The sequence below is a fragment of the Amblyomma americanum genome, chromosome 1 (assembly GCF_052857255.1).
Source record: "Amblyomma americanum isolate KBUSLIRL-KWMA chromosome 1, ASM5285725v1, whole genome shotgun sequence".
Lineage (NCBI taxonomy): Eukaryota > Metazoa > Arthropoda > Arachnida > Ixodida > Ixodidae > Amblyomma > Amblyomma americanum.
This window is the reverse complement of record NC_135497.1, coordinates 483,588,147-483,604,085: the sequence shown is the minus strand read 5'-3', so window position 1 is coordinate 483,604,085 and position 15,939 is coordinate 483,588,147. Positions and strand designations below refer to the sequence as shown.

The 15,939-nt window shown below is 47.5% G+C and overlaps 1 protein-coding gene and 1 long non-coding RNA gene across 2 annotated transcripts in view; both read left to right on the top strand.

Moving 5' to 3' along the window:
• LOC144105073 (uncharacterized) overlaps positions 1 to 15,939 on the top strand; it is a 318,288-nt gene that overhangs the window by 203,710 nt on the left and 98,639 nt on the right. The gene's annotated exons all lie outside the window — the stretch shown is intronic.
• LOC144116074 (uncharacterized) overlaps positions 12,061 to 15,939 on the top strand; it is a 68,398-nt gene continuing 64,519 nt past the window's right edge. Inside the window, exon 1 of the mRNA XM_077650728.1 lies at positions 12,061 to 12,959. Within this exon, the coding sequence (XP_077506854.1) occupies positions 12,239 to 12,959 (721 nt within the window). The 5' untranslated portion in view covers positions 12,061 to 12,238. The remainder of the gene's footprint in view (positions 12,960 to 15,939) is intronic.

Below are 15,939 nucleotides of genomic sequence, written 5' to 3'. Positions count from 1 at the left end.
TTCCTGTGTGCCGCCTTTGCTAACAACGCAGGGACACTTGTGCATGAACTGAGGTACAATTGTGGCCGTTAAACTGAGCTGTTGCCCCATTGTAAGTTTTGACTGGGGTTCAGCGACTCGTAGGCGTTCGCCGTTTCAAGATGGCAGACTGACGAGCATCGCGTACCGGCGTTTCCCTGCATCTGCATGCTTCGGGAGCCACCACATTGTTTATTTTTGATCGCTTTGGAGTTCATGTACGTTTGCGCGTAGTTTGCGGTGGTGGGGGACAAATAGTTTGAATAGTACTGCCCCGCTGTTTCCAGAGCTGGCTGGTTTGAGTGCCTAAGCTTTCGCGACTTCTCGCATGGCGGCGCGGGTTACTGCCCAGGGTTACTGACCTTGTCGACAGATGGCGATACCAACACATGCGGCGGGTTGTTTAAATCGCGCACTGTTGTTGCTGCGATATGGCTAGCACCACACTAAAGAGCGTAATCAAGTGCGATAATTTCGAATGGCGAGTACTTACGGACGCGCCTTGTTTGGATTACTGTCGTCGTGATGGTTACTTCACGTAATTAAATCAAGATGGCGTCTCCATTGACATGGCGCGAAAACGGTGCTTTGGCTTTGTTTTATTGTGGACGTGCTGTAGTTTTTGACCAGCGCCGCATTTTTCTCATAAAACCGGCACCTCTGCTGAGGTTCGTTTCTGCGGTTACCCGACTCGGCGACGGCTTGAGTGTTGTTGGTGGCAAACAGCTCAACGACGCGGACAGAGTGGAAGAAAATACAGGACAAGCGCTGACTCACAACTGAAATTTATTTATAGAAAAAGTGGCCAACTTATCAGCTAGTACATAGACAAAACCCAAGTTTCTACGTGGCATCGAGGAATGCAACCTCACTGTCATATAATGAAATAGATGGCTTACTGACACATAACCTTGTTTTTTTCTTCATGTGATATGCTTCCATAATCTCACGTGTTAATCGGGACGGGTGTTTGTAGAGGATATCACAGTAAGGCAATGAAGGAAAACAATATTGGCAGTTTCGAACATGGTCAACTAGATGATTAGATTTGTTAGCTTCAAGATTATTTGCATGCTCTTTCAAACGTGTATTGATGCAACGCCCCGTCTGCCCGATATATATTTGTCCGCATGACATGGGGATTTTGTACACAACCTCTTCTGCGCATGGCACATACAGTGCTTCGTGCTTAACCCCACAAGTTGTTTCAGATTCTTTTCGTTGCTCAGCCTTTCTTTCCAAAACAGCACAAACCCTTTTAAGTGTCTTGGGTGCTGAAAAAACCACCCCTACGCCATACCTTTTTGCCACATTTTTAAGATTATGCGCGCGCAACTGCCAGGCACCTGGCGCCCTCAAGGCGATTTGCGCATGCGCACTGACGAAGCGCAGGCTCCCGATTATAGTGAACTACACTTCCGGTACTCCGGTAACGGTAACGCGGTACACGGTATGCTAAAGGTGTCTAATCTTCTCCAAGTCTGTTGCATGCGAGCAGTGAAGAATGGCCGGAAGTTGACCGTTAGCGCATGCATTCTGGGCTTCCCCTTCACGTCTCGTTGGTCGCTTCGAGCACGTTCCTAGCTGCGATTGCAATCGCTTCGGAAGATTCTTCACCCGCTAAAAGCGAGGTGTCCGAGAACCTACGCTTTTTACTTTACTCATGTGCCTTGAATTTCTCCGGCCGTGGGGGGCCCTGATAGGCGCCTGATCGCCTTCTTGCTTGCAAAGGGCTCGTCTTTTTTATTTTTTTAATGGTTACCTATTCCTAAAGGTCATCCTCGACAAATTACCGCGTCCTACTGAAAAATAGGCGACGTTGACTGAAAACGGGTGCCTTTAGAGCTAGAAAAGGTAAAGGTGCGCTAGCACAATCAAACTTTCGTTGGCACGCTGCACTAGCTGCGTCCCACGCATAATGTGGCTTTCTATTGTCTACTGAAACCTGAACACGTGACCATGACTTGCATGACGTACATGGCCTCCTTCCCTCTTAGCGTGACGCAGGTTTCCTCCTTTCCACTGATTTCTAGCTATTGTGTAACCTTCTTTCCACATTGATGCAGCTGGCGCAACACTTCGCAGCTGTTGCGGTTTTCCTCCTTCTCACTTCCCACCTGTCATGGTGGGCAGGTGGCAACCTGCCTGTTTCATTGTGTGCAGCCTGCCGTCGGCAGGCTTCAAGGGCAGACAGGGCAACCTTCTAGCTTGCATGGCATCTAGAGCTAGCGCACTAACAGTGTATGGCGGCGTTGTGTTGTGTACGCTTACCAGCTGCCTCCTGCCATGGTTGGTGGAAGGAAGACCCACCTGGCACTTGCCACGGTTGGCTGGTGGCAAAGTTGAGAGAAGGAAATCTCCCTCTCCACTTGTAGGGCACAGGCCGGAAGGTGGCTGCAGCGGGATAAACTCCCCAAGAAATGAAAAGTTCATATATTGGGAGTTCTTCCCGCTGCGGCCACCTATATTGAAGGAAGCCAACAGCCACCGCAACCAAGGTGCGTCGGGGTATGTTGCTATAATATATATATATATATATATATATATATATATATATATATATATATATATATATATATATATATATATATATATATATATATATATATATATATATATATATATATATATATATATATATATATATATAGATGTGGGTGGCTCACGTGTGGTTGAAAAAATTGCCGTTTTTTTCTTCAAATGACAAGTACTCTTGAGCCAGCCCTGCTCCAAGAGGCAAAGTGACAACAGATTAACAAAAAGCCATTACATCGCAATTATTGCACGCCTCACACGAACTCAGTGTCGCCCGAAGTCGTCTGTGACGTCATAGCCACCGCTCGGCTCTTGAAACCAAAACTACTTCAGAGAAGAAAACATTGAACAAAAAGTAATTTACCGGCTTAGACGAACTCGACGGGGCGATACATGTTTTCGGACGTCTCAATAACGCACTACGAAAATTTGGTGTCCTTACTCCTTTATTAAGTTGAGAAACATGTGTGCGTATTTTTGAGACCTGAAGACAGTGCACTGCTGTGCAACTAATCCCCACACTTCGACCGATACCGTTTCGAGATGCTCGATAGCTGCGACAGACCTTCGTTCCCGCAACGTAGAGGTCGCACTGTTGTGTGCCACTGCGTTTTCACGTGCGCTTAGTGGATGAACCCGCTTGTGTCGGTCCGAATACGTTCCGGCAGCCGAACGCACTTTTTTTGGCCGACGCGTTGTCAGGTCGAACACGAACCCGATCCGAGTGTCGCATAATTTCCGTAGCGCCTTTAGACAAAACTCGCTTATTCACCGACGTCTCTCATCACTTTAGGGCAGTTGTGTGTGGGACTGCACTGTGTTTTCTTCGTCCTTTAGCCTCTCGCACTTTCCGTCGCCCCACTCGTTACGGCTCCTATCGTTTTGTGTTAGGTCGCTCCTGGCTGCTCGCGATGGTTGAAGGAAGCCGGCCAGTAGCTGTTCTCGACGCGCACGCCCGCCCTTCTCCCGTAGGGATGCGGAGGTTTCTAACGGCCGTTTGAAAACGCTGCAGCTACCGTGTTAGCGGTAGTCCGCTTTTTCTGCTGGTGTTCGTGCTTAAAGGGGCCCTGAAAGGGGCTCTCTGTAAAGGTGTGGTGCGCCTGCGATGTTAAAGGACATCGCTTCACGAATATCCTCCAGCGAGAATTTTGAAGCGAAAACCTTCACTACGCCGGCGTTTCGAGCCGTCAGCGGGACCGCAAGTTTGACCTTAAATGTAGCTAGAGCTCAAACAAGGAAATGACGCCTGTCTCACATATCTCGGTGGACATCCGAACCGCACCCGTTAGAAAAGGAAAATGAATTGAAAATTGGTTCTAAGGAAAGGAAATTACGCTTGTCTCATATCTCGGTGGCCACTCTAAACGCGCCGTAAGGGAATGAAGTGAAATGAAGGTTGGTTTTAAGGGAAAGGAAATTACGCCTCTCGCACATCTCTCTGTGGACACCCGAACCGCGCCGTAAGCGAAGCGAAATGAAAGGTGGTTTTAGGAAAAGGAAATGAAGCCTGTCTCACATTGCGCCATCCCCCTCCCCCTCCAAAAAAAAGAAAAAAATCATTTTTCAATTTGGGTTTCCAAAATTATCTTCGGTGTTTGCGCGTCGTTTGGAACCTGATCTGGTTACATATCTCCGCATACAACGAGCAGTAATACAGTTGTAAACGTCACCGAAGCTGTATTAAATATATACTGTCTTGTGCGACCTCCTTTAATGTCGTTCCGACGAAAGCAAGATGTTTAAAAAATAAAACAATGCCTACTCTGTGTGTGTCAGTATGTCTATCTATGGAAACCGCCAGTCGTTCGACCACAAGCGTAGCCAGGGAGATGCCGCGGTGGCTTAGTGGTTAGGGCGCTCGGCTACTGATCCGGAGTACCCGGGTTCGAACCCGACCGCGGCGGCTGTGTTTTTACGGAGGCAAAACGCTAAGGCGCTCGTGTGCTGTGCGATCTCAGTGCCGTTAAAGATCCCCAAGTGGTCGAAATTATTCTGGAGCCCCCCACTACGGCACCTCTTTCTTCCTTTCTGCGTTCATCGCTTCCTCTATCCCTTCCCTTACGTTGCGGTTCAGGTGTCCAACGATATATTAGACAGATACTGCGCTATTTCCTTTCCCCCAAAACCAATTATTATTAATATTATCAGATGCAGCTTTTCGCTTTCCACCTGCAAGGTTAACGAGAGGTAAACCACCAGCAATTTTTTTAATGCGGTTTGTAGTGGCCGAGTTATCTGTAAAATTTTGAATTTCAACGTCTCTTCGCTCCCCCTTTCTTTCCCTCTCCCTGCCCTCTCCCTGTTTCCGCTAGTCGCAGCTGAAGTGCTTCAGCTTTCGATGGCAGATGCAGCGGCTAGCAACATCTTTTCCTTCCATTGTTATATTATTATTAAATAGCCACTAACAACAACAGCGTCTCCGCGCCTTTCCCTCTCCTCTCGTCACTTTTTGCATGCTCAGTGGTCGGCGCTTCTGAGCATCCCCACCGCCAACGCGCGCGGGTGGAGCCTCCTGACCCGCCAGAGCGACGCGGCTCACTGGCCGCGGCAATGGTATCTGAGTCACGCCTCAAAGGATCTAACCACAATAGCCATCTCCGAATAGAATTACGCAGGAGCGTGCAACGGAGGAGGGCGCGAGCATGAAAAAGTTGTCGGAAAGTACTCGCCTACTTTCGCGTGCCATTGTGAGTCCTCTGCTGCGTGTAGGAGTGTAGTATGTGGCTCAGGTGTTCATGACGAGTGTGTGCAGTGTTTGAGCGAGTTCATGTACTCTCCTCCTGAGGTGTTTCAGAGCCCCTTTAAGAATTCTTGTTGGCATGTTCTTGGGCGGGTTTCTTCGCCACCTTCGAAAACCATTGCAGTGCCAGTTTTGAGGCTGACTATCGTGGCTACGATTTTTTTTTCGGCTGAAGTGCAGGTTGGGTAGCACACCAACTATCTTGACGACAGAAGCGGAGTGCATCTTCCAACTGATAGCAATAGCTGTCACGGTGGTGGTGATGATGATGATGATGATGTGACCTGTCTCGTGACTGGATATAGAGTTAGGCGTGAAACGGCGATACGCGAATTGACAGTCACAAAAAACTAGTGCGTAGCCAGATACGTCTCATCGTTCATGCTACAACAACAGCGGTATCGCAGCGCGCCGGTCTCTATAGATCTGAGCTGTCTGCGATTGCGCTCCCGCCTGAATCTGTACCAGATTCGTGGTTCCCATTTTTGTTTTCTCTGATATACGTCCAGTCATAGTCTTTCGCGGTGGGCAGACTGAGGACGCAGCGGTACTTACGGAGGTCCCGTTGCCTGCCTTTCGGTTGCACGACCGGTGATATCACTTTCCTGCATTGAGCGAGAATGTGCGAGAGATCTCCGGTGGTTCGCGCGAAAACAAGTCGGGCCCACTCCGCGTACTTTTGTGTCTCGGTGAGTATGAGCGCAATTTATCTCAGTCAGTGAGGAGCTGTGAACGAGGACTGAAAATCTTGGAATCGTAAGCAGTAGTAGTGGAGACTGGAAAGTGCTCACTCCCACGGCTGTTTTAGAGCACCGTGTGAGATTTAACGATTCTGTTCGGTGTGGCCATTGTAAGATCGGGTGTGGTGTCGTGGGTGACACTTGTGCCAATGCGAGTGGGTACGGTGGGGTTTGTGATCAGGCCAAGGTTGTAATCAGCCATTGCGGTAGAAATGAGGTCACCTTTGGGGGTATCCGAGGTGTATCCCCAGTGCGTGTGACGTGCATTAAAATCACCCACCACAAGGAGCTTTGAGGAACGAAACGAGCCCAGGATGTGCGGAATAATTCTGCCTTCATCTTTGGGATTGCTGTATATGTTAAGAATAGTGAGGCTATATGTGTGCCCGGGCGAGCTGAGCTCTATCGCGGTATAATGAGTGCCCGTGCTTGCGGGCGTGTTTGTCGGTGTGCGGTCTAGCACCGGCATGGATCGCGAGTGTCAAGATTGCCGTACGTGGCGTAAGGGCTGCCGTGTGATAACTGCGGGTATGAATGCGATTTGTTGCCGTCTCTTGCAGAGCGATGGCATGGGCAGGGGGGTTAGAGGAGTTTGTGATATATGCTGGTAGTTGCGCTTGTTTTCGGCGTATGCTGCGACAGTTCCATTACCATATAATTGTTTCTTTTGGTGTAGTGGACTGGCGTCGCCGCCGACCTTTTCGCGTGCTATTTTTTGTGTCATGTTGCTGGTCTGGAGATACTGGATCAGGACAGGCAGCGGGTTGAACTGCGCGTTGCTTGCGAGGAAATTCCTCATGAGGTAGAAAAGCTTATTGATGCCGGCTTCATGTTTTTCCAAGGGTGTGTTGATCGTAACTTCTATCTTTTCCGGCATGGACTGTATCAGCCGTGCTTGGTCTTGTATGAGCTGTTGCGGCATCGCTTCGAGTTGTTCAGCAGTTATAGTGTTGATTATGCTAGTGATTTCTGAACGAAATTCAGCGGAACGTATGTATTGCTTTACCGCCTCTTGAGGTGTAATAGAGGGGTCAAGGGTTGGATAAGGGGTACTAACGGAGGGTGCTTGGATGGACCACTCACCCTTTTTAGCAGGCCCGGTTCCTTTCTCAAGTGTAGCGTTCCGGAGTTACTACGCCTCTCTAGTCTCCTGAATGCGGGCTGCGGAATCACTGGCTTTCGAGGTAGAGGCCCGCGGCTCGATGGCGTCCGTCTTGGTACCACAAGGCTCCAAAGCTTTGTCTGGCGTTCACGGTGTCCACACTGTGATTTTCCGTCTGGTTTTTGTTATCTTGTTCGTGCGACGGTTCCGGGTTCTCGGTCTCCATGGCCTGATCCAAAGGTGCCTGAGCCGCCGTGGTGACAACTGGGTTCTTCTTCAGAGGTGGGAGGGGTGGCCATTCTTTTGTGCTTTGGTTCCAAGGTTTCTTTGGGTGGACGATGGGTGTCTTGCTTGGAGCGTTGGTCTGATTCACTTTCATGGGCAGTGTTTTGCTGTTGCTATAGCTTTGCTATTCTCCCGGCCGGTGGACTTTGGTTTGGCTCAATTTGGGCCGATGCTCATTCCTGGGTCGATCCTCGGTCTTGTGCTCCTGATCAGTCTTGTGCTTCAGCGAAGTCTTTTGCTTCTGCTCAGTCTTTTGGTTCTTCTGCACATCTAAAAGAGTGCTCTGTGCAGAAATTTCCCCATCAGGATGGCGTCGGATTGAGGCTTCATCAGTTTTGCCTGTCTTTTTCCCTCTTTTGCTCTAATTCTTCTGTCTTGCCGGACAGTTCGTGTCTATGGTGGAGTGGTTGGATGTGTTACAGACGATGCAGTGCTTTTTGCAATCGACATGTCCTGGTGGAGGATTGCGTATTCCGTAACTGCAGCACGTTTTCTCCTGCGGCGTGGTGCAAATGTCAGCTCGGTGTCCTGTTTTTCGGCAGCATCCGCAGACCTGCATCACTGGTCGGAATGGTTTGCACCTGTATTCTATGCCGCTGAGGTAGACAAACCGTTGTACTGTTTTGCCTTCAAAGGTATATAGACATGCCCCCTTTGTGCCGAACGGCCTCGCTTGAAAGATGTTTATTTGTTGGGGATATGTTTCCGTGCAGTTTATCAATTCCTCTTCCGTTCGTATCGGTAAGGCGCCGGTAATGATGCCTTTACATGAGTTGTTTGGTGATGCTGCATAAGCATTCATTGAATATTCATTTCCTCCTAAATTGATTGTCTGGATTTTGCATATCTCTTCAGTGAGGTCCGGATCCGGGGTGCTCAGAATAGCGATATTTTCCGCTGGCTTGACTCTGACCCTGGCATCGTGTGTTAATTGGCGGCTGAGCTTGAATTGCAAAGCAGCAAGTAGTGACCTACCGGCGTTTTTATGCAGCGTCACCCCCCCCAGGAAAGCAGGAAATTCCCTATTTCACAATTCACAAGCGCGTCCGCTCCGCTCGGCTCCCTCGATTAAGAGCCTAATTTGTGATATTACATTGTACCTTCGCATTTCTAACGTATATTCTACAGAACTCCTGCTTTTAATATGTGCTCTCCGTTGCGACTATAATTTCGGTGCAATTACAATACTCGACCAGTGACAGCTGCGCCTGCGTAATACATTGGAACGAAGGACAGCGTCATTGAGATTTTCCGCTGGCCGTTGAGTATGTACAAAATTTTAAGCAAGGTTCTTCAATGGCAAATATTCGCTAAAATATTTGTCCTCAACTTGCTCATTTCATGGCCTTTATGTTTTTCATATCAGCGGCATGCACTGCTTTCCTGGTTTCGAAATCATATCGTTCTAAAGTTCATGCGATACTTTCTTTAATTATTAAATAGACAAAAACACGGAAGCATTGAAATCAGTTATTTCTGCTACAACTTTTGGGACATACTAATATATTCTTGTATGAAGAAATACATATTTTGGTTTTCTTGACAGTGCGTAGCTTTCAATAATTCGTTTGCAGCATCTAATACACAATAAAACTGGCAGGGACTCCGGAACTTTTTTTCGAGTGGGGGGGGGGGGGGGGGCAAGACTTCGAGTTTATTTTGATATTGATTTATTTATTTAATGCTAATTTACAAAATAAATTATATATATTTCTTATTTTTAATTTGCCATAATTCACAGGTTGATGCAAACTGTCACGTTGTTTTGACAACTCTCCAGCACTGAAGAAGACAACGAAAAGGCTTCCGAAAGAAGTTGTTTAAGGGGCTGACTCGCGCCCACTAAGAACTGAATGACTCGGCGGCGGCGATAGCCACAAGCGTGCTCGGCGATCATCGAAATGAATGCTTGCAGTTCTTGGCCGCGCTCAATTTAAAGCTGGCAGGAACCTTCGAGGTAAAGAACCAAAAGCAACTACAACAATCTGGAAAAATGTGGAAGCATTTGCACGTGGCCACGATCAACGGAGGTAAGTCTGGCCGCATCTCGGATTACAGAACGAAATGATAAAGCCGCGTGCCGGCGGTTTGGAGTGCGAACAAACGAACGGCGCAAAGATTCACGGCAATATAAAACGAATTGAAATGGGAAGCTTTATAGACGGGAAGCTTTACGCATGAGGAGTGTTTAATTGCATTTAAGTTTGTGCATAGTTTTTTTTTAATTTTGAAGTCATAACATGTGCACGGGTCAGACAGTCGACTTCTGTTGGAACATGACTGGTTTAGGTTACTCATATACAAAATGCTTTGCATCTGGCTACAAAGCCAAGCAACTCGGCCCCACTGTGATTTTCATTAAGAGTCCTAGAACTGAAATGTTTCAACTGTTAGTAATCTGACCCAAGTTTAAGAATTTGGAGACTAGGGGGGGGGGGTGCTGCCCCCTCTAGAAAAATGTTGGGGGGGGGGGGGCGACCGCCCCCTTTGCCCCCCCCCCCCCCCCCTGTTCCGGGGTCCCTGAGCATTGGCAATGGCAATGCCGATTTTATTAATGTATTTGATCCTCCTACAGATTCTATAACGAGGAGGCAGCTGCGCAACGTGAGCCCCCCCCCCCCCCCCCCCAAGCAAAATTCCTGTCTATTCCACTGTTCGCAACTGTTGAGCTCAGCAGCCGAACGCCATATGCAGCCGCTAAGCCACAGCGGCGATGTGAAAACAAAATATAAACGAAACAAAATAAGCTATGATAAACATTTACTTTTAGCAATGTGAGGGCTGCAACTTGCTCGTGAAAACAGTAAATTACGAAATAAAGTATCGTTTTCAAGCAACAAAAAAGCGGGTGATTTTGTAATTTTTCAAGTTCTTTTTAGCCGTTGATCCTAAAAATAACCCGAAAAGGATCCGCACGACGGTGCACTGAAGAACCTGAGCCTGAGAAAGAAAGAAAGAAAGAGAGAAAGAAAGAAAAGAAAGAAAGAAAGAACGAAGGAAAGGAAGAAAGAGAGAAAGAAATGAAGAAAGGAAGAAAGAAAGAAAGAAAAAGAAAGGAAGAAAAAGAAAGAAAGAAAGAAAGAACGAAGGAAAGGATGGTGGTGGTGGTAGTGGTTTTATTAAAAATAATAGTAAAAAGGAAGGAAAAGATTTTTGCTAGCCCCGGCATCTGCCATCGATACTGAAGCACCTGAGCTGGGGCAGCGGAAATAAAGGACAGCAGGCAGAATGGAGAAATGAAATGAAAGAGGTGAGGGGACAGCAATAGAGGACAGGGGGAGAGGTAATATGTACAAACTATTTACACGTACGTGGGGTGAGAAGAGGCCTGAGCAAAGGAAGAAAGGAAGAAAGAGAGAAAGAAAGGAAGAAAAAAAGAACCAGACAACGAAGGGTCATTTGTCACATATGGCAGAAGTGAAAATTATATGTAGCTTAGCCGTTATAGTTTGTCGTTTAATAAGTAACAGGAGACGCGTTGCGTATTTTCTCTTATCCATTGAATTGTACGGACTTCTGTAGAAATAAACTATTTAAACATCACCATTCTCATGTCAAGAAGTTTTGTCTGGTTTCCTTTCTTCCTTTTCTCTTTTTTTTTTTTGCGCGAGGAAACAAAATTGTCGAGGAAACTATAATAAAAGGAAAACCACGCGAAAACAAAGCCGGGTGTTGCGGTCTCAAACGCACAGCGGAAGGATTCAGATGCCCTCATTGCAGGCCTGCCCTCAAAGACGTTGCTTTGGGTTCGTGCCGGGAGTGAGTGATGCGCTGAAAGCTGCTGACGCATACGAGTATAAACCAGCGGCACCCGTTCTCGCATTTTTGGGCACGTCCCTTACGAAACCTAAGAAAAAAAGTTGCGTAATAAGGCCAACACGCAAACAATACCTTGTCTTGGAAAGCGCGCTTGAGATGAGGTGAGATGCGTTGTTTCTGCATCCGCTGGAGGCGGCTGCAATCGCTGTGCGCTGATGAATTATCGAACGTTTCTCTCTTTTTTTGCCCAAAATAAGAGCCAAGTGGAGCCTGTTTGAGCAGAAACATTTCTGATGAGTGCTTCTAAACCTTTTCTGCAACGTTTTCACGTCGTGACCGTAAATAAACGTGTAACTTATTAATTAGCTAATTAGACTGAATTCCACCGCACAAGAAAACCACGATACACATAAAGACGCACAATTATACACAACAGATGCGTTCCTTTGAAAGGTTTATAGTGTCTAGTATACTGTCTTTGCGCATAGTTCTTTTTGTATTCTCAAGTTCATTGTTCACCTGGGCCAACTTGCATAATGTCTACTACCTGTCGACTATAGAGTTTACCGTCGACATCTTCGGGTTTCGGAATATCTAACGACATGAGCAGCGGCTTTTTAAACCTTTGTTTAGCTAATATTAATTTTCAATTATAAAGTCAAAATTTTCAGCATTTATATATACCACACTATTTTGAAAAATAACAATACCATTCCATACCACGGGCTTTGGTTGATGTGATCATTTCAAGCAATGAATAAAAGAACAACAAAATATTTTCTGCCGAGCAGGTCTGAAAATATTTAACCGCCAAATAGCTTTGTGAAAGTCAGTTATGGGGACCGATTAAGGAGCAATGACCGTCAAATTCCGCACCACTGCTCGCTAACAGCTGACCTGACATGCCTCAAAGCGAAACCGCCAGTCGAAGCGGCAGCGACATCGCGTTCGCCACAAACAAAACATTGATCGGCGTCGAGCGCGAATGCGCATAAAAAGTGTATTTTTCATTTTGTGCGGGCTGAGGAGGACCTTCAGCGCCAGCCCGCATTGTGAACAATGAGCGCTCTGGACCTCTACACACAGGTAACCCGAAAAGTGTTCGAATCGGGCCCCGAAGACCAAGATGCCTGGGCTGACATATATCGCCTGCTGTCCCTGCTTCGGCAGGCGCTGGCCTGTTGTGTGTGTTCCGGCCTACTCGTCGTCCCCATGTCGTCCACTTCTTCAAAGTGTCGCCACACAGTGTGCGAAATGTGTGTCGGCCAGACGATGCGGTTGAATTCGCCCTGTGCAGAGTGCAACAGCAGCACCGCCGGTTTCACCCAGAACCTGCAGCTCCGTATCGTGCTGCAGTGCTACAAGAAGATTTGCCGATATTTGAGTGCTCCGAGCTTTCAGAAGAAGTGGGGGAGCCTAAATGGGTGCATGGACATCACGTTTAGGGACATTGTGGTCGAAGGGTCCCGCCTAGCCGATGACTATCGGCATGCGGAGCCCACGAGCACACCGTCGACCTCGTCGGCAGTGCCTTTCTTGGCAGCTTCGTCATCGTTTTCTTCCTCATTAGCCTCGGCAGGTGTTGCAGCATCATCAACAACGGTACCCCCTCAAGCAGCACGTGTTGTGAATCGGACTTCAGCCGTAAAGGCGGCCGCAGTGACAAAAAGTGTCAATGGTGACAGGACACGTCGCGTCGCGCTGCTCAACGGAGATGTGATGGCACTAGCGCACGACCATGCTTATGCTGCGCCGTACAAGTTGATAAAAGTACCTCCAGGTAGGTGTTTTCGTATCGAACCAGCCTGCTCGATCTGCCAGTGCTCGCAAATGCGCGTACGGAGAGCTTATGCGTTCATTCCGACGTGCAGTTTCGGAGCACGCATCGCTGTTCATTGGCAGTAACCTTGCACGCGTTCCTGTGTGCCGCCTTTGCTAACAACGCAGGGACACTTGTGCATGAACTGAGGTACAATTGTGGCCGTTAAACTGAGCTGTTGCCGCATTGTAAGTTTTGACCACGGTGTAAGAATAATTTAGGTGCTGACACTCGCCGCTCCCCGTAGAGAGAAGGCGCGGGCAGATGTGTTCGCAGATGACCTTGAATCAACGGTAGTTTTCTCCGCAAGGGTACAGATGGCGCTGTACTATGGGAGCCCAGGGGCCCGCGCTGCCCGCTCGCGTTCGACGCGCGGGGTGTACTTGCTGAAACTCGTGTGTGTGTGTGCGTGTGCGTGTGCGTGTGCGTGTGCGTGCGTGTGTGTGTGTGTGTGTGTGTGTGTGTGTGTGTGTGTGTGTGTGTGTGTGTGTGTGTGTGTGTGTGTGTGTGTGTGTGTGTGTGTGTGTGTGTGTGTGTGTGTGTGTGTGTGTGTGTGTGTGTGTGTGTGTGTGTGTGTGTGTGTGTGAAGGCTTCTCCGGGTTCTCGAAAAGGGTTTGGTTGTGCCTGTGAGTCCAGTGAGTGCATTGTTCGGCTGATTGGTATTCTGCTGGGATTCACTCAACGTATACCACGCCGCGGCATGTGACGCCGAGTGCAATTAGTTGCGCTCAGCCTTGCTGCGCTTCAAAATGGGCAAGAAGTGCTTTGTACCGAATTGCAAGTCGGGGTATCGGACTTGTACGGAGCGTGTGTCGCTTTTCAAGGCTCCGCGTGAACCCGAACGTTTAGAAAAGTGGCGACGGGCGATTCCGAGAGCAGATAGAGTTTTGCAGCCTACCGACCACGTGTGCGCAAAGCACTTCCCGCATGAAGTGATCTCTGCAACATATCACGCGGAATACAAGGGGAACGTCCTTCTACACGCACAAAAAAATCCGGTGCTCTCACCCGACGCTGTGCCTAGCATTTTCCCGAACTGCCCAGGGTACTTGACTGTGCAGCAAAAAACGAGAAAACCTCCGCAGAAACGGCAGGCTCTGCCGCCGACTTCTCACAAGCCTAAGAAGCAAGGACAGCCAGAAGTGTCGAATGCTTCTGAAGAGCTACACCTGGCCGTTGAAAATACACCAAGTTTATTGCTGGTTGACACAACGAGTTCAAAACATTCTGATGCCGAATCAACAGACGCGCCTTGTAAGAGGCCACGCTTGGATTTCAACAGCGTCGCGCCCCCTCCACGTGAAGAAGAGGATACTTTTCAATACGATACTGACACATTGAGTGGCACATGCACTGCCGACGCAGCTAGTCATACAGCTGAAAAGGTTACTTCCTGTTTTAAATTCAGGTGGCATTCCTCCAGCCGCCTCATCTAAGCTCACTAGGCGCAACAAATCATGATATTGTTCTACAATAACTACTGAGCGGAAATTATCGTAAATACGATACGATTCTTCCCTTCAGTATATTTATTTGATTATAATTAATTAGCCGGGATCTCATTGGACACTAATAGCACAGTGTGCTAGTAATCGCATAAGCTTTGCTCACTATTAGGTGGCATCCGGGAAGTAAACATTTATTTATTTAATTTCAGCGCCGTTCAGGCGTTAAAGAAGAGGTTGGTAACAGGAAAATTTTAGATTAATAAGAAATAATAAAATAGCAAGAAACATATAACACCGACTTGTTTAAGAGAAGTAATGACATAATATAGGTGACGTAAACGAAACTTTGGCTTAGTTGGGACGGCAGAAACATTCCTGATTCTATCATATCTTTTCATTCAGCAACAAGTTTCTTCCTCATCTGAAAAAACTACGCAGCAAGAGAGAAGTCATGGACCAACGCAAGAGCAGCGACCCACCGAGTCCCTGTTCCTCCAGGACGGAGGACAGCAAATGACAATTTCTGCTCTGTCATTCTGTGCATCCAGCCTTAAACTCCCAAGTGAAGCCTGGGCAGTCCAAGTTTCTGACAGATTTGGAGTTAAATCTGTTGTTTTCAGTGAGCTAGAATTGCCGAAAGAGAGTAACCAGGCGCCTTTTCATAGAAAAGTACTAGTAGTAACCACATCACATAATGACTCCTTGTCAGTGAAATGTTTTGTTTATGGCCGTATTGTTAACGTACAGACCATAAGTTCTGGTTTGCCCATGAATTCCCTAGCTTATATAGAGTGTGCAGTGCGGGTCTTTCATGAAATGCATGTGTGTGCAGGTGGTCCCAGTGGTGAAATGTACAATAATATACGCCCCGAGTGCGCATATATTGACAAATGTGGAACCTGGCGGCACAACAGTTGCCTACTAGTGACAGAGAGTACAAGTTGCAATGCATGTGCTAAGTTAAAAGATGTACTTCGTATTCATGCTGCACGAAAGAAAAAGAATTCTCAACTGAAACACATTCGCATTCCGGACAGTCCATCGAAAAAAAAACGCGCATTGAAATGTTGCGGCGCGCCAGGATTGCCTGCTACAAGTCAAAAGTGCGGCTTCAAAAACAAAAACATAATCTTGAACAAGAACTGGCTAACTGCAAATCAAAACTACTAGAAATCAGTAATGAAACACTCGAACGCCTTTCCAGAGAAGCAAACCTTCCTGAAGCGCAAAAGCTGGTGTTGAAAGAGTGTGTAGCTGCAGGCAAAGCTCGCTCAAAAAACGGTAGAAGATACTCAGATGACTGGATCTTGCTCTGCCTTCTCCTCCATATTAGGTCACCTGCAGGATACAGATTCTTGATGGAGAGTGAAATTCTCGCCTTGCCTTCAGTACGAACAATACACCGCTACATCTCATTGGTGGGCTTTAAAACAGGCTTTGATAGTAAGTTCTTCATAGCCTTAAAAAGGAAACTTGAAAAGAAAGATGACTTC